Genomic DNA, 25,410 nt, shown 5'->3' with positions numbered 1-25,410 from the left:
GCAGGAGTGGTTCTGAGTACTTCTGTGCACTGCTGTACGGCTGCACACACCAGCAAGGCAGTTACCCACCTCCTCAAGGGTGGTGTTGGGAGAGCTTCTCTGGCTCCCCTGCAGAGCATCCTGTGCAGCTTCTTAGAGCCAAGGAAAGTAGTGCATACGTATGCCAGTACTAATTCTCAACATTCAGGTGCATGCTAGCATGACCAAGCAACAGCCCCAAAATGGAGGCAGCAGCAGCAGGCTTGGTTCTTAACAGCTGGAGGTACCAGTGGCAGGGAGCAGGTTCAGCCAGTCCTTTAGTCATGTTGAAAATGCACATGTCCCGCTTTACTTTTCTTTCCTATACATGTATGGCCATCATTCAGTCCAGTGAGGATACTCTGCCCATGATTTTAGGTACCTAGTCCTTCACTGACAGGGAACCGACTTGCGTACGTGTGTGTGCGCATGTGCCTCTGTGAACAGTGCATTGCACTCAGTGTTCCCTCTAACAGGGATTCCCAGATGTTGTTGACTACAACTCCCAGAATCCCCAAGCAAAAGCCATTGCAGCTGGGGATTCTGGGAGTTGTAGTCAACAACATCTGGGAATCCCTGTTAGAGGGAACACTGAGTGCACTCCCAGGATCCTTGGAATACATAAACCCTCTCTCTGTATATATCACACCTATTATAAGGACAGGTGTTTTGCTAGTATCTAATAAGAAGGGAGAGGCACAGTTATTCGATACTAACCTGGGCACAGGGCTCCTTAAATGCAGGGTACAGATAAGAAGTGTAGTATGGTATGTGTATTGAACATTGTGTGTGAACCACTGTATATGTGTACAACAGATCAGCACATACATATACTGTGTAAACAGATTTATGTGTGTTGAACTTAAACATGTGAAAAGGACAAAAGAGAAGTGAATGGAAGCTCCAGAATGCAGAGTGTGGGGAATGATGTGGGGAACTTGCTCCAAAGCCCTACTGGACATCTAGAGAGAGCTGTGTCTCTGGATTGTGGGTTGTGCGTATACCATAGCATGAATACATAGCGTATGCAGTGTTTACTGCAGCTTGCACATTGTCTAGTTGCTAGATCACAGGGGGGGTTGGGCTCCAGGCCTCTTAACTTCATACCCTCTGATTGAGCTATGCCTGGGAGCATGCAAGCAGATAGTTGGCTGCTAGAAATTTAAGCTCCCATTTCTGAAAAATTATCCTTCACTGGAGGGTGAATGTTGTATCTTACTATGAATGGGTCTGTCTGTCTAGGGAGATATGGCAATTTTCCCCCCTTTCTTTCCTGAACAGAATATTACAACCCTTAAGTAAGAGCAAATGCCCTTCTTCATATCTCACGCTCTCCTTTTCTTTTAAATTCATTTTCTTGATGATAAACAAAGCCATTAGTTTATCAAGTCTATCTCCGGATTTTAATGTGATGTGCCTGAGACATCTGTTAAACATCCTTAATGTTAGTTTAACAAGCACACGTTCAGCTGCGTTCCTTTGCATTTTCTCCCATTAAGAGAGGACGTGGCAGGATTCTTTCAGATAAATAGCTCAGCTAATGTGTGCTTGGTATTTTTCCACTGGGGGTGAGGGCCAAGGAGAGCAGTTTGCTGCTCTTTTCTTGGAGGCTGCCCTTTGTATTTTCCTAAGAATTGATATATCACTGAGGTTGCTGGGAAGACACATCCCTGCCTATCATTATTTATTGTGCTGTAGATGTCGCCATCCCATATTTCTTTCTATAGACAGTCTGCTCACACTTGCCTTCACACCTCATGTAACAAGCTTGCTGCATCCCTTCCTAGGTCCCTGTAGATGCTACAGGACCTGGAAGTGTTAAGTCTCCTGAGTAACAATGACGGTTCCAGGAAGAGTAGCTGGGGGCAATGGGTAAGGGTAAGCAGGAAGAGACACAGACAAAGCTCTCATCAAGACAGCAAGGAAACTGGAGGTAATTTGACAATTTCTCTCGGAGCTGGAGTTGAAAAAAAGAAAGTGTCATGTTAGAATGAGGTGGGGAAGAGCCTTAGTTCTTCCTTTTTGTTATAGCTGTGCAAGTTCACATTTGCTATCCTGTAAAGATTCATGCATTTCATTTATATATTTGGTGTATGTGTGTGTGGCGGGGAGGAACTAAAGTCATGTGCTAATGTAATGATGGAGGAAAGTGAATCTATCAACAAGAATAATATTACAGTCCTGGTTCTAGACCCCAGTTCAAGTGCTGGACTAGGACCAGGGAGACCCGGGTTCAAACCCCCATTCAGCCATGAGACTTGCTGGGTGACTCTGGGCCAGTCACTTCTCTCTCAGCCTAACCTACTTCACAGGGTTGTTGCGAGGAGAAACTTAAGTATGCAGTACACCACTCTGGGCTCCTTGGAGGAAGAGCGGGATATAAAATGTAAAATTAAAAAAAAAAATTAGAGGAATCCTTATTTGCAATCATCAAGAATCAGGGAGCACAAACTCCGTTTATTCCAACCCTATGGCAGTCTCTGCCAAGCCAACGGCGTCCATCAGATGGGAATCTCCCACTCACAGATGCTGCTGCTGGATCCACCTTTCAGGGAAGGGCCCCTTTGAACTCTCTTATGAATATTAATCAGCTGTAATTGCTGTGATCTGGTTGACAGAGCCAGCTCTGGATAGAATTGACGTGCAAGGAGTGCTCTGTGGTGCCTCAGAGGCAGGGTGGGAATATGGACCATTAGGCACAGTAGCTCCTGAGGGGACAGTTAGCTGGCAAGTGTGAGGGAATGCAGGCAGCCCTGTAGGGAATGGCATGCAATGCTCCTCATATGGGAGGGGGAGTGGGAGCTGGAAAGAGTCTCTGAGGCTCGTCACCTGATACAGAATAGAAAGACACACAGGCACCGCCGAGAATGCTGAAATGAGGGATGGAATTTGTACTGTTTGTGAGATTTTTGCTTAAACAGAGAAGAAACCTGTATGTTTAAGGCTTCATGGGTAATCTCCTTGTTTTGCTAGTGTCTTTGTTTCTGGCAGGATGTGTGTATGTTTTGTACTGAGTTTAAGTCCCCCAGTTAACCTAAGTGAGGGTTGTTCTGGATGTGACAATAACTGGCCAGGAGAGGAAGTAAAATTGAATTGTGCTTCTTGTTCCCTGAGCTTCTCCATCTTGTCCAAACCTGATCCTAGACATCTTCCCTATAGGCTGGTTTGAGCCAAAGCTACAACGCAAGGAGGAGAAGGGTGGTCCTGTGAACTTGAGGTGAGAAAGAAAGCCAAAGATAAATTCTGACTCACAGGTTGAATCTTAAGAACATAAGAACAGCCCTGCTGGATCAAGCCCAAGGCCCATCTAGTCCAGCATCCTGTTTCACACAGTGGCCCACCAGATAAATCTTGTTTGCCGTTGGAAGAAACTGGGTCCTGTTGTGGATAATGGCCTCCTAAGAGATTACATAACACTCCTTTGGAGCTATGACTAGAGCAACTACTTATTCCAAAGGAATTTGTATTTCATGAAAGGCATGTGGCTTAAGGATGTGCTGAAACACGATTTGGCTTCCGAATCGTGGTACAATCCCTTTAAAACTGAGGACTTCCACAGCCCCTTTAACTGTCTGTGGAGCAGACCTAAAAGAGAATGATCTGGTGGGATACTCAAATGATAAGAAAATACATGGGCAATTTCCCCAGAAATTCACTTCACCAATAAGTAAATAAAAAGGGGGAGAACTTATGTCATGAAACCCTGGCAAAAGCAACCAGAGCAAAGAGACTCCTACTGCTTCCACAGATAGAACATGCAGTCTTCGCTACTGGCCAGGTAGCCTCAAGGGCAGGGTAATGAAAGCTGGTGTAGTGCACTGGTTAGAGTGTTAGGCAAGCACTGGGGATAACTAGGTTTCAAATCCCTATTTAGTCCTGAAGCTCACTGAGTAATCTTGGGCCAGTCTCTCTCTCCCACCCCCCACCCCCCGCTGTGTGTGTGTTGATCTTACTTCTTAGGGCTGTTGTGGGGATAACATGACAGGGGCAGGGAATAATCTTTTATGCTGTCCTGAACTCCCCAGAAGAAAAGCAGGATTTTTTTTTAAAAAAAATTAAGAATCATAATGCGCATCTTGTCTTCTCTTCAAGCTTGAGAATTTGCTTGTACTTGGGCCTCAATTTCCCCCACAGCAACTCTTGTTGGGAACAACAAGACTCTTGACGTTTCCTGTGCCTTTAGTAGTTAGGCTGAAAGGAGAACTGAGCAGGTGCCATTTCTCCAACACTTCAATAGAAGAAGTTATGATAGCCCCACAATAGATGCACTACCTTGATTTTTTTTTAAAAAAAAAAAGTCCAGACATCTCTCCCTTAAACAAACAAGTAACAACTGTGAAGAGATGATTGTCTGGAAAGGCCGGTTATGAGTGTAGTAAGTATTCTCTGCAAGTCTAGGTGATTTAATTGAGCTTGACAAAAGCTAGGTGGGTCAGTACAAGCAGTGGAAATAAGAGTCTTTTCAACTCTGAAGGTGGTTCATAGAATGCCATGCATTTTTTACCCACATGCGGCTGCTGGGGGGGATTTTGCGTCCATCACGGAACCATGTGACCTGTGGGCGAGGGAAGCTGGCGATGCGGGGAGCATGGATGACAGCAGCTTCACCATGAGAGACACTCTGCTGCTTCTCGCTCTCTTCAAAGCTTCCCATGTCTGAAAAAGAAGCAGCAGCAAATCTGTCAATTGCAAGAGCAGAGGATGAAGACTTGGCAATCTCAGACCCTGGCCACAGAGCAGCCTCAGCTAAGTCTTGGGCTCCCAGATCCAGGCAGAGCAGCTAACGGGAGGCTAAAAACTCTGGGAAATGGGGATAGTCATTCTCCACACCCTTTAGAGAAAGCTGCTTTAGCACTCGCTCCTCCACATCCAAATGCCAGTATTCTCCAGTGCTTCTATATTGGGACTGGGATATACAATATACAATAGGTTCCCAGTCCAGAGTCCCTCCCCAGTGGTTCACATGTGGAGTTCGTGTGCAAGTCATCTAGTATGGCTATGTGAACAGGGTAGTGCAGGAGGCCCAGTAAGAGCTTAACAAGCTACAGAGTTATATGAGAAAGGGCTACTGGGTCCAGGGGCTTCTGGGAGTTGAGAATGTCATAATGCAGGCCTGCACAACTTGTGAACTACCATAGCACAAGCAGCCCACCAGCCACACAGACTGCCTGTCAGGAGCTTGATAAATGTCCAGTTTTTGCTATTTGTGACTAGAAAAAATGAGGTGGAGCTGCTAAGCAACTGGCAGGCCTCACAACATGGCTAGTGGGCTCCATTTGGCTTGATGGGTTACAAGTTGTGCAAGCCTGTCTTAAAGTTTGCTTTGGAGTGGGAGCCAATCAGAACACAAAATCTGTCTTTGATTGCAGGATTCCTGTCCACCCATACTTTTTGTTCATGGCTGGTGGAAAACCAAGTTCCTAGTAATCATGGCACCTCGAAATTAGCTTTTCTCCACCTTTTCTCGGGTGAATTGTGAGAGTTGCTTCACACAAGACATTTTGGTAATTAACTATCTAATGCAAAATACATGTGTTTGTAGCTGCTATGAGAGGGCAACCCTATGTGGTTTTTCCCCTTACAAAACAGGTGGGAGAAAGAGCTTAGCCCATGCCTGGTCACCGCTTGTGTGTGTACTTGGAAACATGGGAATGAATACATGCAAGTATTCTTCACAACTGACAGGATCTATCTATCTATCTATCTATCTATCTATCTATCTATCTATCTATCTATCTATCTAATTTATATACCGCCCTTCCAAAAATGGCTCAGGGCATGCATTTTATACTTGGAAATATCTTCCCTGAGAATATGCTAATCTCATGAAGTGGTGGCAAGTTCATGCACATTTATCCTTTTCCAAACTGGCACACTTTTCAGTGCCATATCACTGTGCCTGTACAGATTATGCATAGCACAGATGGTATGTGCTTTAAATTGGCAATGACCTGTAGTTGTTTTTTTAAAAAAGTGCCTTGTTGTCCCACACGTGATACAATCTCTTCAGCTTGCACACTCTGTATACTTTCATCTACATATCATCCCCCACCCCGCCACACACACACACTTGCTACCTATGCTGGCAATTGCCAGACACCTCTCCGACATTCATATCTACATTTAGATGCCATTCCCCTCCTCACACATTTTGACCAACAACCTTGGAGCTGCTGGGATGGAGGTCGGTGCCTCCTCGTGGCGCAGCTGTTTGTGTGCTGGAAATTTATAGCACCTTTAATAATAATAGTACTAATGACAAAATGGGGTGGGGGGGTGGGGAGACATTTTATTGACTTGCTTTAATTGCTGTAATTAAAAACGTGTAAAGAATCTCTTTTTAACGACTTGGCCATTAGCGTTAGCACAGCTGCCTGATTAATTTCCCATTAGCTGCCTGATTTGCTACCAACCTTTGGGAGGGGGCTGATTTTTTGGGGGGAAGGGTAAGTTTCGGGGAGTAAGGGGGAACATGGAGTGAGATGGGGAAATTTTGACTTGTAGGTGTGATCTGTGTATGTTGCATATGACATAGGCTAGTGGCTAAATGCTGAGGTAATTGTTCCACCTGCCTTCAGCCTGGCACAGGCTAAGGCAGCAGATATTGGCTTATGACTGAAAGTGTCTTTAGTGTTTGGATGTCTTCATCTTGTGGGCACAACATGATTTACAAATTTAAACTTAGCGGATGTTCATAGATCTCTTTTTTCCAATTTTTGATAGTGATTATTTCCTTTCCACAATTTCTTGTGGTTATTTCTCTTCTTGACAGAAAAGCAGAGAGTCATGAAAGTCAGGATACTAAATCTCTGGTTTCCACAGCACTCTTCCAGGCTATGAGCAACAAGGTGCTCTTTCTCCCCACCCTCAGCCAAGCCTTTCCAGCGGCAGGTCTGGATTTTAATTTTCTCTCGCTGCTTGGGCTCATAGATCTTCATTCCTAAGAATGCTGATGAGGCACCAAGTCCACTTAGGGTGACTCTTGATGGAAAGCACTTCTAACAAGGAGCGTCAGAGGGAAGTTAAGCCCCCATAGTTGGAGATGTTGGCCTCAGGGCTTCTAACATGGGTAATTTCATCATGAATCTTGTAACTATAGTGGAAGGCCTTTTGAAAACCCAAGCCACAAGAATGGTGCACATTTCTGCTTCCCTTCAAGCAGCTTCTAGTCCCCATAACTGCAGAGAAATAACTAAGTGCACAACAGAGAGTCGCTGCCATAGTACAGAAATTGGTTCTGGCACTGTCTTTGCAGTGTTACTATGGAGCAGCCGCTCAGTGGGACACAGAGGTTGAGGAATATATACATAATTAGAAGATGGCGGACTTCAGTTCTTTAGCCCCTTGACAATAGAGCCCTTAAATGGATGTAAAACCCCTTACATTATCTGTTGCTCCAAAACAAAACAATCCCGCTTAATTAAAAACAGAAACAGAAAACCTCAGGCTATCTTTGAAGTGACTCTCGTCTTATTAGAAGTCTGGCTTGGGATTTTGAATCTTTAAAAATTGCAACCCTGCAGTTGTGGGCAAAGAATACAGAGGGGCAACATCAAAGAGAGAGAGAAGGGGAAGAGAAGAGGGAGTCAAGGCAGGAATGAGAGCAGGGAGGAGTAGGAGGGGTTGCTGCTGCTGCTGCTGCGGCAGCCTAGCGCTGAGACCAACAGCAGAACCCCAAGCAGATCTTTCATCAGTCTTGATGCACTCTGGCCCCTGAAACCCTGCTAGCATACCACCCTCCTCTGAAGTGTCACTTTCATTAGGATTGACGGTGTGGCATCTCCCTTTCCAGGGTGGCACTTTTATACTGTAGGCGAGCACACATGTGTGACAGCACAGAGAGCCTCATAGGCGCCTGTCAACCTTGCCTTAAACCTGGCTGAAAAGTCCCCCCTGCTGCCACCTTCCTCTGCCTGGTGGCCACGGCCCCTTTCTCTACTTTCTTCTGCTGCTCCTGGCTCAGCCAGTCTTCCCCTTCTTCGCTGGGCTTTTGAAGTCCTCACAGCACGCTCTGATCTGACAGGCAGAAACGGCCCGGCCCCAGCCATTTGCTTAAAGGACTCTGCTTCCCACACAGCCCTGATGATAACCTTGAAAACCCCAGGAAATCTCCGAAGAGAAACAAACTAAGCAGTTAGAGGAATCAAGGAGTGTTCCTCTTGTGACCAAAGCCCCTTTGAGGGCACAGACCCCCTTCTCTCACAAAAAGCAGGATGGAAAAAATACTCCACTTGCAAAGTTGCAGCTTTTTTGTGTTGGGGGGGGGAGTGCCACATGACAGAGAGCCCACTTTGCTGGTACAGAACAAGTGACTGATAGAACTGTGACAGAGCAGGGTATGTCTGTCTGACCAGGGTCACACAGCACTATACCTCCTGGAGAGAGAACATTATGTGGTAAAAGACTCATAGGACCAAAACACAACATAGAGTAGAGCAGGGTTGGAAGAATCTTAACTGTTGCCCACTGGTGAACAACTGGCCAGTTTCTCCACATAATGCCACTGATAGGCATTCCTGTAAAGAAGATGGACAAGATGGACTTTGGTCTAATCCAACAAGGCACTTCTTAAGCAAGAGTGCATACTCACGCTAACTGTGTACTGGATACTGATTAGCCAAGCCTTCACAATTCCAGAAACTTCAACTACTGCAAAATGTGCTAGATCATTGTCGGGAGTGGGATGGTCAGATCATTTTCACCCCAGTGTTATTTGACCTCCCACAGTGGGCCAGGCTCAGAGGAAGGTGCTAGTGCTTAGCTTTAAAAGTCTAAATGGCTTGGGACCTGGGTACCCGAAGGACTGTCCTTTCTCATATTATGTTCCTTCTTGAGTGCTTCATTCAGTTTTAAGCTCTGCTCTGGATTCCTCCCCACCAACTGAAGTATGGGGGTATCCATGCAGAGCTTCTGTGGTTGTATCACCAACCTTGAGGAAAGCCTTCCCAAGGAAGGCCCAAAACAGAATGTGTTTAGATGCCAGGAAAAGACCAGGCATTTGAAAGAGACCTTTGGCATGGACTGAGGGCTCTTTGGTCAATTTGTTCTTCTAGTATAGTGTCAGGCCCCCTTTCGATCTTCATTTGTACTTATGGTTCAACTACTGTACCTTCTTATTTTGCAGTTTTATGCTGTTGTTTCTGTTTTGTTTTTGATGTAGTGTTTTTGTTATTGTTAGGATCTTCTGGCTGTCATTTATTTGTTCGTTCAATTTTTATACTTCCTTTCATAAGACAGCCCATGGTTGTTTACAACAGTTAAAATACAGTAAAACTCCATAAAAATCATATTCAAAACCTTAAAATCAGTTAAACAATACAAACCATAAAGTTATACTGATTTCTTTTGAGAAGAATGGGTGGGTTACTGATGTTTTAACCAATGACCAAATAGTCAGAGCTCTGGAGCGTGTACTCTTGTTTGAACAGTTGTAGACAAGTCAGTGGATCATGGGGATTCTGGTGAGAAGGGGAAAAACCCCTACACAACACAAAGCAACACCAGTAAGCCACATTAAGATTGAGAGGCAGCTCACCCAATAGCAGAAAATACATACAGGTGCCTACTTAAGTCTTACCCATGTCCCCCACCCCCAACAGCCAGTTCTAGGCCACTCCAGCCCCTACCCCACCCATCAAAGCCCATAGCTAGTTTTCCAGAGTGGACAAGCCCAGTAGGATCTGGTGTAAGGGAACAGTTCAAGATAACCTTACAAGCACTACTGTGCTAAAGCTATTCCTATTCAAGCTACTACTTCTCCCCACTCCACCCCCGCCACCCTCACAGAATAGCTTCTACCCAGAGACACACCCACTGCTGTTAGGGGACTCCCCAGTTAAGTGCCATGGCAGCCAGACAACTGATCCAAATTCTGCCGTCAGCTGAAGATTTGTCATCTGCGTTCCGGCCTTTCCCCTGCATGTTGGCTGATCTATATGGGCAGCTTGTCCCTGCGTCAGGCAACGGTGCTGTAATTGTTATAAACGTTGTTTGCTTTCCCTGCCTTCCAGAGGGTGCTGCTGAGGAGAATTGCTTGCTTTTGTTAAAGCTGTCTTGGGGATTTAACACTTTGTAGAATCCAGAGGAGAGAGTTGTGGTATGCAAAGACAAGGCAGTGGGGTAGAATCAAGAATATGAATGGTTTATTGAAATAGATATTATTGACAGAGAGGCAAGTGCAGTCTGCTTTCAGTGCTCTTGCTGCTGGCTGTTTATTAGCCCCACCTCCACTCCAGATTACATGCTACAGCAGTGTCAATACATATCTGCTAAGTGTGTTTCCGTACTTCCCGTGTTGTGACACTGCAGTCCCTGCACTGACAGCAAGGTGCCATTCACATTTCCAATGCCTTATTTTGGATTTTATCTTTGTGTCATAGTGCTACATCGTTGCATGTGCGTTGCAAAAAGGCAGCTGTATTTTCCCGTTGTAGGAGGTTCGTTGTAGGAAGTTTGTGCTCCCCCTGCTGGTGGCTTTGCACAACAAACGGCTGGACCTTTTATTTACATTTTAAGTATGATACGGCCAAACTCAAGCATTTTACCAATGTTGTAGCATATAAACTGGAAAGCAGCCGGGACTGGAATAAAAGTAACTGAATCACCATTCCAAAGCTGGCGTGCATCAAGGAATGGATTAACCCAAAACACCACACACTTCAGGAGAACTGTCTCCTTAGGCTGACTTCTCTCACACACAGTCCTGGACCTCAGTGCTAATCTGTGACCTCTCCTACTACTTGTCTCCCAGGGCTATCCTACCACCCACCCCCCTAGCCACAGCTGCTGAATATTCAGGTGCCCTGCAATCCTGTTCCAATTTCTTCCCCCCACTGCATTTCACGGGACTAAAGATCAGGCTTCACATGGAGAAGCTTCCAGTTCTGTTGACCATAAAGGGTTTGAAAATATGAATGTTGTGTATTCTGAAAGGTCATTAAAAAGAAAAGTAACAAATAAGAAAAGAGAGATTTAAATGTAATCTCTCAACCTGGAGGGAAGGGGCATTCCTTATGAGATTTGAGGTTCTGTGATTTGGCACTGCTACAAAAGGTCAGTTTATTGTTGCCAGAGGATTAATAAAGTGTGATAAAACTGGAAGGTGACTTCTCATAGACTAAGCATGGCTGCAGAGTCCCCTTTCATCACTGCTATATCAAAATTCTGCTGAGCCGTGTCCTTTAGAAAGCGCTCTAATCTTGATCTGAAGAAGGTGAAAGATGCCCTCTTTGATGATGTTCCGTCCCTATGGTTCATCACTCACATTGTTAAGAGACTATGCCTTTCTTTTCATTTGCATTTCTCCAACTTTACTTTCCAGCTGTTGGCTCTAATACTGCTCAACTAAAGAGCCCTTTAGCACCCAATAATTTCTCACCCAGCGTTTGCTCACCAAGGACCATCCAGATCTTGCTATCTGATGACCTTGACTGTTAATCCCATCCGTTCACTGGGATAAATTGCTTGCAACAGAAACGTTTTTGTATGTAGTAATATGTGATCATAATAATGGATTGGCAAAGGGGTCACATCTCAGCCTATCAAAGCTACCATTGAAACAAATGTGTCTTCATTGTGATGGTTGGGTGGGGTAGTGGTGGGTGGAGTATGTAGGTTTAGAAATGCAGAACAAGGAGATGGGGCGGAGCTAAAGTGCATATTACTACTACTAGACTAACCAAACTAGAGCCATTCTCTCTCCCCAGGGTGAACCTTAGGGCTAAATTAGATGTGATGAAAGAAATATGTGGATGCATCTCCACTCTCTCTAAATGTTTGCAAATGGCAGCTGCACCTCCCTCCCAATCCAGATTTGCATCACAACTTCAGGAGGGTGAGGAGAGAGGCTCTAACCCTTTTATTCAGCATTTCCACCCTAATTCAACCCCCCCCCCCAAGCTATGAACCTTAGAAACTACTGTCTAAACACTACAACTCCTTGTCCGTCTCTCAGGGCCTAACTATAGTGTTGCATGCAAATGTGTGGAATGAAGACCTGGCTGGCAGCTGCTTTTTGTAACAAAAAGCAGTTTTTGGAGGGGATGATTTTGAGTGAGATGTGGCAGTAGAAATCAGGATGGGTGTGATCCAGTAATGTAATCACGTACAGAGGGGAGGGGAGGGGATAATAACCTTTTTGTTGTTGTTGGCTACTATTCTGCTCAAGCCACCTCACTGGGGAAATGACTTGACTAGCAAGCCAGAGGTTACGGTTCAAATCCCGCTGGTATGTTTCCCAGAATATGGGAAACTCCTATATTGGGCAGCAGCGAAATAGGTAGGTGCCGAAAGACATCATCTCAGACTGCATGGGAGGAGGCAATGGTAAACCCCTCCTGTATTCTACCAAGAAAACCACATGGCTCTGTGGTCGCCAGGAGTCAACACCGACTTGACGGCACACTTTACCTTTTACTTCGCTATTCTGCTCTAAGTTGTCCCTATCAAAGTGCGTCCTCCCCCTTTGCAGTGCTTCAGATGCATGTTTGAAATCTAGGAAGCTGCCCCGAGTCAGACCATTGGTCTGTCAAGCTCAGTATTGTCTACACTGACTGGCAGCGACTCTCCAAGGTTTCAGGCAGGAGTCTCTCTCTCCAAGTCCTACTATTAATTATTATTCCATGTATGATGCCAGGGATTGAATCTGGGACCTTCTGCATGCAGAGCAGATGCTCCACCACTGAGCTATGGCCCCATCCCATGCTTGCTTGTGGCTGTCAGTGACTTTGTTGCGCACCTCTGGCGTAACATATAGCTGAGTCCTCAACTCAGCTTCCCTTGAACTTGGAAGCTGCTGCACCTGCGTCTCTGGAGATTATCTATAATGTATATATTACACTTGTCAAGGCCTCTCGATCTTTTATCTTGGCACCTTGGCTTCCTTTCAACTGATGGGCCATCTCTCCTTTGTGGCAACTTTGCCACCCCCCCCATCCACCCTCTTGCCTTGTGATGTACCTTGTGGACAGCCTCCCTGTTCCTTTTGAAACCTTTAGTATCATAACAGGCACCACCACTTACATGCCACCTGCACTTCTGTCTGCCTTTGCAGCAGGGCTCCCATGCGATTGCGCACAATGCAACGGTAGAAGCCAGCGTGGGTACGATCCAGTGATGTGATCATGTACCTAGAGAAAAAGAGAGGGGCACAGAAGACAAAGGAAGAAAGACAGATGATTGCATAGATCAATGCGGTACACAATCGATGAGGTACATACTCAGGGCAACTGTAATCTCGTACATCTCCTGATAGGCTAAAGTGAATTATTGTTGTCTGCTTTGGTGGCGTGGATTGCATCTGCAAAAGCTTTCATTATTTACTCGCTGATTGATTGTGCAGCAACCTTTATACTCTGTTGTTTGGACCAAAAATTAAAAATAAACAAATAAGCACATCAACATCTGCTGGGGGATCAGAGCAATCAGAGAGGGGTCAAAGAACAGCAACAAGTGAGACACGCTGGCTGCAACTGATCCGACATGGTGGAGAACTTCGCTCAATGTGCATTTTTATCCGGGATGCTCTGGGTTTCATTCCCACAGGCACAACCTAATTAAAGGAATGGGCTAGACTTTGGTTAGGTGCCTGCTCTGTTTGGATGTGTATCTTCAGTTCTAGCCATACAATTTTGTGGTTTTTATATATAAAACCTTTCAGAGAGGGAATGGGACCACACTTTTGTGGATGAACAAAGCAATGCATAGGCAAGACATTTCTGGGATGAAGAAGGGAGGAGGGAGACTGAGAAGCACTGATCTCAAGCATGGCTACCATCTGGCTATGCAGGGTCCCTGAGTTTAGAAGCAGCAGAACCTCCTGTGGAGGAAGATAACATTCCTTTTCTGGCTACCCTAAGTTCTGATGAGTACTATTATGCTGCTTCTTAAGGCTTACGTGTGTGTGTGTGTGTGTGTGTGTGTGTGTGTGTGTGTGTGTGTGATGCACGCCAATGCATCATTGCCAAATGGACCTGGCATTCTTTGGCATCTTTGAACCAGATAATCCATATACCAGCCCAAGCCAATTACTTCTGTGAACACACTCACAAGGTCTATAAGAACGATCAGTGCCGAATCTTTCTGGGCTAGTGTATCCCTTTTTCCCCATGCCACCATGAACCTTGCAAAAATTTGCTCCATTACTGGCCAGAGAAGGCAGAGTTTTAAAATAAACACAGTGTTTCTGGGACAGTAACTAGACACCTCCCACCTGCCAATGCCTCCCTGTCGGATCATCTGTGGAAGGAAAGGGCACTCTAGGGATACACACACTGTTCAGAATTCGGTGTCAAAGACAACAGTTTCAGAGATATGTTGGGCTGCTGAACTCCTGACTTCTACTTGCAGAAGCGGAACTTCAAAAAGAGCCTGAGCACATATTTGCTCGGTGTCACGAACATCACAAAACTTCAAGTGAAGCAAATCACAGCAACAGGCCAGAGTTCTTAAGCTTGTACTATTTCAGGCCTCGAGGCATTAATATTCCTTTCTTGTAGTAAGAAAGGGAATGCCAGCTAAGCCATAGGTTTAGCAAAGGCAGTGTCCCTACCACAGTAGTAGAGCTGCTGAAATCCTCTTCATCACCCATGTACAAACCAGAGTTTAAGCAGCCCCAAGTATGGCATCGACAAGCCATCTCTCCACTATTTTGTCAGCACTGTACACCATAGCATGCCTCCCCACCCAGCCTGCCACAGCAAATACATGTGGATCTATGTGCCATCCACATTGTTAGCATGTTTAGGTTAGAAAGGGGAAGGAGTGTATCTTAGTGGAATGGCATTGGTTTTGGATGCAGAAAGCCTCCGGTTCAGTCCCTGGTGGCATAGGCAGCTGCTGCCACTCAATGTAAACAATACTGAGCTAGATGGACCAAAGGACTGACTCTGTAGGCAGCTTCTATGTAACCTATGCAATTGTTGTAGCTGCACATTATGAAGCAAACTGACCTATGTCTGAACACGTTTGTACTATAATTTCCACTGGGGGTCCTCCAAGGGACTGTGAGAAAAGTTGCTAAAAAGTATGTAGGTTTCCTAAGCATGACAGATAGCTGGGAAGGATAAGGTTGAGGATAAGGTTGAGGAAAACATGGGGAATAAGTTCAAGTGAAGGGTCATAGATACAATGAAGAGGAATCTTAGGCTGTGAAGAGGGACAATGAAGAGTGAGTTGTAAGCAGGTTGGGCGGGGGGGGGGGGGCGTGCAGCTGGACAACTCTTCCTTGCAGACTATAGACCCACTGAAGCAATCTGGGAAGATAGAATTAATCTCAGGCATTCATTTATGTAGTTTCTCTGCAGCAATAAGAGAATCTAGAAGAAGGAAACTCAGAGGAAATAAGTGAAGGAATCCAGCCCTCACACTCTTAAATTTAATCAAGTACTAAAAAGTGCCGGAGGCTCCTTTGATACGAGTTTGTTTGTTCTTTCCAATACACAGTTTAAATTAAACTTTAATAATGAGGGGCGATCATCTAACGGCTGCCTCAAAGTCTAGAGATACTCCCCCCCCCGCTGTTGTTTGCCTGTGGCAGGCAGAAAAATTCATCTCTACCCCTGGACAAAGAGGTCAATAGATTCTCGCCCAGCAGTGGTGTGTCTGCACCTCTGATGTTAGCAGAGTGACTGCCCATATAGCAGCTACAAGCTGGGAGGCTTTGAAGAACAAAGAGAGGGAGAGAGGCTGACAGGAATCTGGCTTCAAGGCTCCCAGGTGATGTCAGGAGTTAAGATTACTCAGGCCAATAGTGCACGATGGCTTTGGCAGTTGCTCCAAAAGTCCCCCTTTGCCTGATATGTCAGAAGAAGCCCCTTAGACCACTGGAGCCAGAAAACAAAAGAGAAGCCAAAGGCTCACTGAATGTCTCTGGGTGCATATCTAGGGTAGGTTTCCACCTGTATCACTGCTATTACTCCCACTGAGATATCCCAAGGGGCAGAATCTGTTGCAGAAGAGAGGACATATTGAATCTTCCATGCAAATCCCTCACTTTTCCACCTACATAAACACGAGGGGCAACCATATTCTCTTGTTCATTGCCAAAGATATGGAATAGTCATGCCTAGCATGAAATGCTGTCACAGAGAAAATTGATGCAATTACTGGAGCAGTTACACAAGAAATAGTGGGCAGAAGGAACCAAAGCAAAGTAACTACAATGCAAATAACAATATAAGCAGCGTCAAATGTCATTCCTCTAATTAAAAGTGGTAAATACAAATTTGCCCTCACTATTCCCATATATCTGGAAGAAAAGTGTTTAGTTGAGGTCCCTCCATTGTCTTCCTACCAATTCCTGCCTTCTGATATCTGTTCCACAGATGGACAGCCTGATCAATGTACCTTGATGCCTGCAATTTAAGCTCAGCTCTAGACCCTTGAGCAAAGACTGAGCAGAGGTCCCTGCTCTTTTATTCTAGCCCAGCCTTACCTACCTATCAAAACCAACTTGCAATTCCCTTATGTTTTTAGTTTGTCACCTACCCAGAATTTAGGTGTTTCATACTCCATTAAAAAACAAAATGAAAAAAAGGTGCCTGATACATCTCTCTTTCATCACATCCTGGTATTAGTGAGCTGGTTCAGATGTAATACCAAACCATAGTTTTGCATTACATGAACAAGCCCTGTGCTACTGGCCTGGTTCATATGTAATGGGAATATGGGAATGGGAATCCCACAGCAGCTCCATTCCCTGAGGGGAACATCTTATAGCGCTCACACTTCTAGTCTCCCATTCATATGCAACCAAGGGGACCCTGCTTAGCTAAGGGAACAAGTCATGCTTGCTAACACAAGACCAGCTCTAGGTTCTAGGTTGCCCCTTCTGTATTATGCCTTAATGAACTTTGGACTCCGGGCCCTGGCAGGTTGCTGCTTATTCATCTTTTTTTTTAAAAAAAAAACATTTATATCCCACTCTTTCTCCAAGGAGCCCAGAGTGGTGTACATGGGAATGTTTATCACATTTTCCCATCTCTGTATTGCTGTGGCACTGGAAAAGGACAATTCCTTCTGCTGGCTGTTAACAACAAAAATGCTAGCCCGTGAAAAAAGCTTCCCTAGGAGATTTATTATGTATTTATTTATCGTATTTCTGTACTGCCTGAAATATACATCTCTAGGAAGTTTTTCACATGGCGCTTTTAAAGCCCGTTAACTTGCATCTCCTCTGGAATGGAAGGGGTGCATTCACATATCTGCCAGATTTACCCCGAAGTCCCTGCGAGTTATCAGGAAGCAGTTCACACACAATCTGGGTTTTTCACAGCATGTGTAGCCCAATTTATATCTGTGGTTAAAAAATCCACTATTTACGTCAGTTTTGGGGGGCAAGTTTGAGTTTGCAGTAAAGCCTCCCAGTAAACTTGTGGTAAGGCCTGCTGTGTGTACAGGTCTCAGGCGGTGTTTACATAGAATTGGCTTTCTTTTCTTTTTGGTAAAGCAGACCTTGCTTCTCCTTGTGTCCACTGATGAAACTTGCTCTTAATTTATACCTTTATTGCTTCGTATACTCTTGCTACCCCTCCAGAAACATATTACCAATGCTTAAGCTGGTAGTCACCTCTATCTCTGCTGTTTCAACACTGAGCTTGTAATGGAAGAGCTCTAACAAGAGCCCTCAACTCATGCTCAATTGACCTTCTTCCCTTTTCCAGGTTAACTGCAACTTTTAAGCATACAAGTCTCTCAGATGAAGCTGTAAGGCCTATTGGTGTTACTCCAATTCACTGCAAGAAGAGGCTACAAGTTCCAACAACATTCACGTTCAACTCCATGTGATGTCTGCACAAGATTCTAAGCCAAAGCTCAAGGAGGCTGGCAAAGGAAACGAGGACCCAAAACTGTCCTGGGCGCTTTCCAGCCTAGCTGCTCAACAGCAGCAAAATGCCTCCGTGCAGGCAAGTCACATTTGAAACATAAACAGCAGGGGGAGCAGCCTCGCGGAAACTAACAACCCCCAAAACCAGCAACTTCCTTACACCGGATATATGTCCTAGCTCGATATTGCAGCGATTAAATTCAAGACAAGGCACTGGCAATGTGAACGGCACCCTGCTGTCCGCCTAGGGACTGTGGTGTCACAACGCAGGAAGTGTGGAAGCACACTTCTGAGATACGACGTGACCCCGTTGCAGGGTCTAATCTGGAAAGCGCCCTGGCTTGTCAGGGCTCTGTGCCAGTGCTCTTTCTCTCTCTGTCTGCTTGCCTTTCTCTGCTCTTGTATCTGAAAAATCCTGTACCAGCTGACCAGAACGCCAGCTTCCATTTACCCAAAGGCAAGAACCATGTGCAAATGTCAAATGGGGATGGCAGTCAGTGGGATGAGGGATGTTATCACAATTCCAATACCCACTTCCCCTGGCATTATGGACCTATTAGGTGAATTGGGAATTGTGTTGGCTCTAATTCAACATATCTATTCAACCCTGAGATCACAGAGGTCTGACATTCCATACTAAGGCTGAATATCCCAATTGAGTCTCTAGGTGGCAGCATAGGACACCATACTCAGAAGCCACCAATTGGGTTAAACTAGGTCGGCAGCCATAAGAGTCTTTATGGGGAGTTTGTATCACTCTGCCTTTTTTCTCAAGGCCCTGATGCTGGTCCTTTACTAGTGGAGCAAAAGGGCAATGGAAGAGTTTGAGGACGGCATGCCATATGTGATCACATCCCTCTTTTTAGTGGGTGAAAATAGGAAACTCATCTGCAATTAGCATAATTGAGCTAAGATATCCATTGGCAGTGGTCATCAGTCTCCAGTCCTGGGTCACCTTTGGGCATGAAGTTGACAGGCAGATACCAAACGTTGTCAGCAATGCCTAGAAAGGCTCTTAGTTTGATGTTGTGTAATGAGGCAAATCTCTCCTCTAGAAGAGGGATTTTCAAACTTTGTTCTGTGGAACTCCCTTAAGCCAAGGGAGGGAGAAAAGAAGTTTTAAAAAGACAGACAGCTTGGTTGACAGTATTGACTTTCTCTTTTGGGGCTCAAAAAAGCCAGAGGAAAAGGAAACAATGAAATCATTCAGATTGTTTGGTTGTGCATGATAGAACTGCAGAATCATAGAGTTGTGGGGTGGGGGCTTGCAGGCCATCTATCCAACTCTTTCTTTGATGCAGGACATCTAGAGCTAGAGCATCCACAAGTGATGGCTGTCCAGCCTCTGACTGAAGACCTTAAGCAATAACAGGACAGCCTTCCCCACAGCTAACTGATCCTATAGCCAAACTGCTCTCATTGTTAAGAAGTTTTCCCCCAGTGTTCAGCTGAAGTCTACCTTGCTGTAACTTAAGCCCATTAGAGCTAATCCTGCCCTCTCCCTCTAGGGCATCAGAGAACAAGCATTTGCCCTCTTCAGATGCTCTTCAGGTATTTGAAGAGTGATGTTTCCCTTCAGTCTCCTTTTGTCTGGGATAAATATGCCCAGGTCCTTCAACTTTTTCTCACCTGGAGTTTGTTTTCAAGACTCCTGACTATCTTCACTGTCTCCCTCTGAACCCAATTTGTCTACCTCCTTCTTAAAGTGTGGTACCTAAAACTGGACACATTACTTCAGATGAGGTATTCAGATGACTATTTTATTGTCTGTCTGTCATTTCTATACAGCCCCGTACAAAAATGTCCCTGGGCAGTTCACAATCTAATAATGCAGAATAAATGTACTTTCTCTGACATGGAAACTTTGGCTCTGTTAATGCAATCTAAAACTACATTCGCCTTGTTTTGCAGCCGTGTCACACTGCTGACTCATGTTCAGTTTGTGATCAGTTGCAATCTTGAGATCCTTTTCACACGTGCTTCTGCCAAACCAGGTATCCCTCATCCTATACCTATGCAATTTTTAACTCCTAAGTGGAGAACTTTGCATTTGTCTCTGTTGAATTTCATTTTGTACATTTCAGCCTAGTTTCCCATTCTATCAAGGCCATTTGAACTTTATTCTTGTCTCTTGAGATGTTAGTTATCCCTCTCAATTTTGTGTCATCCACAAACTTGATGGAGATTCTTTCCACCCCTCCACCCAAACCACTGATAAAAATGTTGAAAAGTAGCAGGCCCAGAACATAGTAGGGGTGTGCATGAACCCAAAATCATTTGGTTCAAATTAAAATTGAATTTGAACCAAACAGTGTTGTGCTGAACCGGTTCAGTCGAACCTGCTGCCTGGTCTGTTCTGTTCAATTGAACCGGTTCGGCAGTTTGGGCAGCAAATCTTGTAAATGGGAATCTGGTGAGGATCCCTCTTCACAAGTAAAGGGGTGGGGGAATCCACCGAAGGGCGGTGGGGGAGCGGCGAGAAAGGTTGTCTAAGATTCTTGCTGGTGCGGCTGCAACGGCTCACCCCTCACCGCTTCTCACTGCCACCCAGTGTAGCCACCGGATTGCCATTTAAACAGGCCGTCCATGCAGTGGTGGAGGCACGGTTCTGTCTCTGCCATTTTAAAAACCTGCGCATCCACAGAGATCACACAAATGGCCTCTGTGTATCCACGGAGGCCATTTGTGTGATCTCTGAGGATGTGCAGAGGCCATTTGTGTGGCCTCTGCAAATTGTGGAGACCACATGAGGGTGGCCTGTTTAAATGGTGACCCGGCAATGCTACACTGGAGAGCAGTGAGTGGTGGTGTTGGCAGCTGTGCTGGGCTGGACGGGTAAGAACCTTTCTCCCCACTCCCCACCGCTGGCCTGCTGCCCTTTGATGCTGAACTTCAAACCAGGCTTGGTTTGGTTCAATCGTGGTCCGAAACGGCCCTGGTTTGGTTCGCAATCAAGCTGCTGAACTGGCCTGGTTCGAGGCAAACCAGTTCAATATCAAACGGTTTGTGCACAACTCTATTCCACAGCACCCCACACAAAAGCTTCCTCCAATGAAGATGAAGAGCCATTGATGAGCACGCTGAGTATGGTTTTTCAGCCAGTTGTGAATCCCTCTGACAGTGGCTGACATGATGGGTAGCCCTACATTTCAACAGGGACCTACCATGGCTGCTGCCCAACTTAAAAGACAGCCCTGAAGGTGTAGCAATGTGGCTGCTGTGAAATGACAGAAAACCACTTCCAGGCAGCTGTGTGGGGTTTCTTCCATTGGAAACTATGGAAGGAGTTCTGAGCTGCTGCCCAGAAGTGATTTTAAGCCATTCTGCAGAAACCCCATTGCTACACTGCTAGGACTGCCTTTTCAGTTGTGCAGCAGCCCTGGCAGGTCCATACCATCAGCTGAGGGTTGCCTCTCAGGTTAGGCAGTATCACATCTAGCCCACATTTGAGCAGTTTGCTAACCAAAACATCATGGGGGACTTTTGTCAAATGCTTTGCTAATACCAAGTTAAACTACATCCACAGCATCTCCACAATCTACTAAGTTAGAACCTAATCAAAAAGAAAGAAAAGACTGGCCTGGCAGGATGTAATTTCCCCAAATCAATACTGGATTCTGCTCATCACTGAGGCTCTTCTCACGTTCAGTGAGAAGAGCCTGGAGTAGGGTAGCGGGGAGAGCGGGTTTAGCCTGCTCTCCCCACACACGAGCAGGCAGTCTGCTCTGGGTGGCCAAATTGGCCGCCCACACAACTGCCAGCTCCGTTACGGAGTCCGTGGGGGCTGGGAGGATTGGGGGCTGCATGGCCCCTGGAAGGTTCAGGATGCCCTGCGCAAGCGCGCAGGGCATACTGAAGAGACCCCTCTTTTTAGCCTCTCCGTCAGGGGTCTACTCATAAGTTGCCACGGTGCGGAGCCGCGGCAAAACACAAGCACAGAGACAGGGTTAGCGGAGCACTTGCTCCGTTAACCTCGGCTAAGGGCAGGAGCAATTAAGCAGGTTACCCACTTGTAAACTACTGGGCTCGCCTGTGAGCCCGGTGGTTTACATGACCAGCAAAAATTGGGCTAGCCTTTCCTTGGCCGATTTTTTCTGGTCGTGAGAATAGCCCACTGTATTGTTATCAAGACTGACTGCTTCATAATCTGTTCTAGTAACATCCCTGATATCCAAGTCAGACTGATCAGCTCTAGTTTCCCAGACTGGAAGGTTGTTCTCACAACCATAACAGGGTGGAAGGGTAAGCGGGAAGGCAGCGTCGAACCTATTTTCCCCTCCCCAGATGAGCAAGGAGCTCCTCTTTGGTGAGCCATCACCTGCCCATACAATCCACGCCGCTTCTGGAAGCGCAGATTGCTGGAGGCCAGGAAAATGAGGTTTGGGATCATGTGTGTGCTTGGGCTGCACTCACACTGAGGGAGGCAGAGAACTGTCAGCAGGAACAACATGCAGAGGTGTCACACCAGGATAAATTAACTGTCATGGAAGGTGCTTTGGATGAAAACAGGCATATGGTTTTTAAAAAGGCAGAGGCAGCTTGAGTGTGCTGCCACTGTTCTGTAAACAAATGTATATTTCTCTCTCCTGGGGAGAATTTTGGGGAGGAGGGGGTGGAAACGGTTGCAGGATTTTGGAGTGGTTCCACTTAAATAACTAACACACAGCTGCCGATCATGCCTAATGCAGTAATAACAACAATGTAGTGATATTAAGAAAAATCGCTGGTGCTTGTGACACTGCAGTAAACCAGCCTGCCCCAGAATCCCTTAAACATTTGCAGCTGTTTAAAAGGCTATTTTTAATATTTTTTTGGGGTAAAGTGAACAGTTAATGTATATATGAAAAAGTGGTACATGAACCACTTACACTGTTGTTGTTGTTTTAAACTGGATATGGCCTGATGCATGAGGAGTGGGAAAGATGGAGGGCTAGTATGTATGTCTATAATTCAAGTTGTACACCTAGTTCATGCTGTGAGTGAAGAACCCACTGGCAGCACGGCATTTAAAACCCAACGTTGTTTTCACCTCATAATGATTAGGTGCCCCATTCTTCTTGTTTTCTCAGGGATACCTCAAATTTCAGAACGTTGCCTCCCCAAAGAACCATAATTCACTGGGAGACATTGCAGTGTCTCCCAGTGAATGAGGCACGGCCACTCCTGGCTTGCAGCCAGAAATGGCGGTGGGCCAGGGGGAAGCCGTGTAACTCAGCAGTGATCACCCAGACGATGATCACCCAGACTCACCTAACCACACCAGGTTAAAAAGTGGGGCTTGGCGTGGGGGCAGCACTGGGAGCACCTTTGCTCCCAGCGCTTCACATGCACAGCCTAACCCAGGCTGGGTTGCCCTCGCCTGGGTTAGGCTGTGCATGTGACTACCCTACCTCCTGTCTATTCAAAAGGCTGAGGGTGGGGAACAGAACGGAAGTGCCAAGGAGTAGAGTGCTAGGCTAGAGCAATATTAATGGATTCCGCAGACAAGGTGGAATTTCTCCGTTCCTATTCTATCTTTGTCTTGTCCTAAAAGGAGAGTGGTAACCTTACAAAAACTGAATGGTGAGAGGTCAGGATTGAGAGACCACCTTAAATGAGCAAGTCTTCTAGGCCAGATTAATTGCACCCTAAGGAAATAAAACAACTTGTTGGTATACTTTTAGAACCTTTTATCTGCCATCTTTAAGAATCTTGGAGAACAGGGGAGGTGCCACAAGACGGGAGTCTGGCTATTGTTGTTGACCCAGTCTTCAAATAAGAGACCCAGAGGCTATTCACACGAGCAGCCCAACCCAGGCAAGGGCAGCCCAGCCTGGGTTGGGCTACTCGTGAGGAGCACTGGGATATCGCTCCCGATTCTGACACTTCCACCCCTGTTAGCCCGACTTTTCACAGCCGGCCCTTAACCAAGGTTAAAAGAGAGTGCAAGCACGCCCTCAACTGCAGGTTTGGGATCATTTGTGCACTGGGCTGCATGCACACTGGGGGAGGCAGACAACTGTCAGTGGACACTTGTACTTGCGCTCCGTGGCATGCCTCACTCATTGGCTGCATGAACCGGGAGCTACAGTCCCCTCTGCACCTGACCCAAGGAGCATACATGAGGCTCTAGCAGTTCTTCCAGTCATTTAGTCTACCTCGTTGGATTAAGCTGTTGAAGCTCTGCATCTTTAATGCTACATGAAGTGTGACATCAATAAGTAGCAGCCGTTTTAACATTATACACACACACACACACACACACACAGAGAACATTTTCACGGGCTGGATGCAACTGCCTCAGCCCAGTTCCTCAGAAAGACCCATTTAACACTACTGGATCCTTTCAGGAGACAGTCTAGACAAGGAGGTCACAGATGTGGTAGGACAGGATCATTTCTGAAATATCAGCCCAAGGAGCAGGCAACTCGACCTGTCGCTTCTTTGTAAAGGTTCAAAACTAGGAACCTGTTGGTAGATTCATGCTTATGTATATATGTGGGAAAGAGGGTGAAATGGAAGATAGCGGTGAATTAATTGCTCAAATGAAGAACTAAGTCAGGGGTGGGCGATCTCAGCCCTCCAGATGTTGTTGGGCTACAACCCTCATCATCCCCAGCTATAATTGTGACTGGGAATGTTGGGAGTTGTAGTCCATCCCGAGATTGCCCACCCCTGCACTAAGTCAAGCACAGGTTGGGCTCTGAAGAAGGAATAGGACCAACACAAATCAAATCAGATTATTATAGCAGGAAGGTCTAATTCAGTAGTCACCTATGTGCTGAGACAGATTCCTGGTTCCTACCTGAGCCTCTCATTTCTCTGTTGGGCCAGTGGGAGGCATGGACATATTGCTCACGAGGTTGGAAGTCAGGCCTCACATCAACAAGGACCCAGCTCCTTGTTCTGTCAGGAACTGCTTCAGTTCAGTGATTCCTAAACTGTGTACTGAGCCTGAGATCATCTACCAACACTTTACTAAGATGACTAAGACCCCTGCTAACTGGGCAAAGAGGCACCTTTTAATGTGGTGATTCTCTTCATTTAGCAGGGGGAGAGCAACTGACCCTATCCACCCCCAGCACAGTACCTCCAGTGACTGTTGCTGGTGTCTATTTTAAGTTTCTTTTTAGATTGTGAGCCCTTTGGGGACAGGGATCCAGCTTATTTATTTATTATTTCTCTGTGTAAACCGCCCTGAGCCATTTTTGGAAGGGCAGTATAGAAATTGAATAAATAGTAGTAATAATAATAATGACTGGTTTACTTAGACTATCGAGTATATCTTACAAACTTCTTCCCCCCTTCCCTTTTGAGTGCCTTCTTCAGACATTAAGGCTATTCACATAACCAGCCTAGCCCAAGCTAGGGCAGCCCAGCCTGGGCGAGGCTGCTCATGTGTAGCACCAGGATCGGGGCTGATCCTGGCGCTGCCTGCCTGCCTAAGCTTGCTTTTAACCCTGGTCTTTAGCTCCAAGCAGCGCGGATCCCACCACTGATTAAAGTTCGTCTGTGTGTGTGTGCGGGGGGGGGGAGGTGAGTTCCATGCAGCTTTCTCCCCTGCTCGCCCACCCTCGCGATTGTGTGAA

At 45.9% G+C, this 25,410-nt stretch overlaps 1 protein-coding gene across 7 annotated transcripts in view; it reads right to left on the bottom strand.

Annotated features, from left to right (window-relative positions):
- Positions 1-25,410, bottom strand: part of SDK2 (sidekick cell adhesion molecule 2) — a 446,383-nt gene that overhangs the window by 112,825 nt on the left and 308,148 nt on the right. For 6 of the 7 annotated variants that reach the window (XM_053295774.1, XM_053295769.1, XM_053295771.1 and 3 more), the window contains exons 3-4: positions 13,039-13,145; positions 4,527-4,674 (exon numbers count right to left, since the gene is read on the bottom strand). In XM_053295774.1, the coding sequence (XP_053151749.1) occupies positions 4,527-4,674; positions 13,039-13,145 (255 nt within the window). Of the gene's footprint in view, positions 1-4,526; positions 4,675-13,038; positions 13,146-25,410 lie in introns of those variants that run through there. The other variant, XM_053295775.1, reaches the window with a different exon arrangement.

This window comes from Hemicordylus capensis, chromosome 2 (genome assembly GCF_027244095.1).
Source record: "Hemicordylus capensis ecotype Gifberg chromosome 2, rHemCap1.1.pri, whole genome shotgun sequence".
NCBI lineage: Eukaryota > Metazoa > Chordata > Lepidosauria > Squamata > Cordylidae > Hemicordylus > Hemicordylus capensis.
This window is presented reverse-complemented; position numbering and strand designations above follow the sequence as displayed.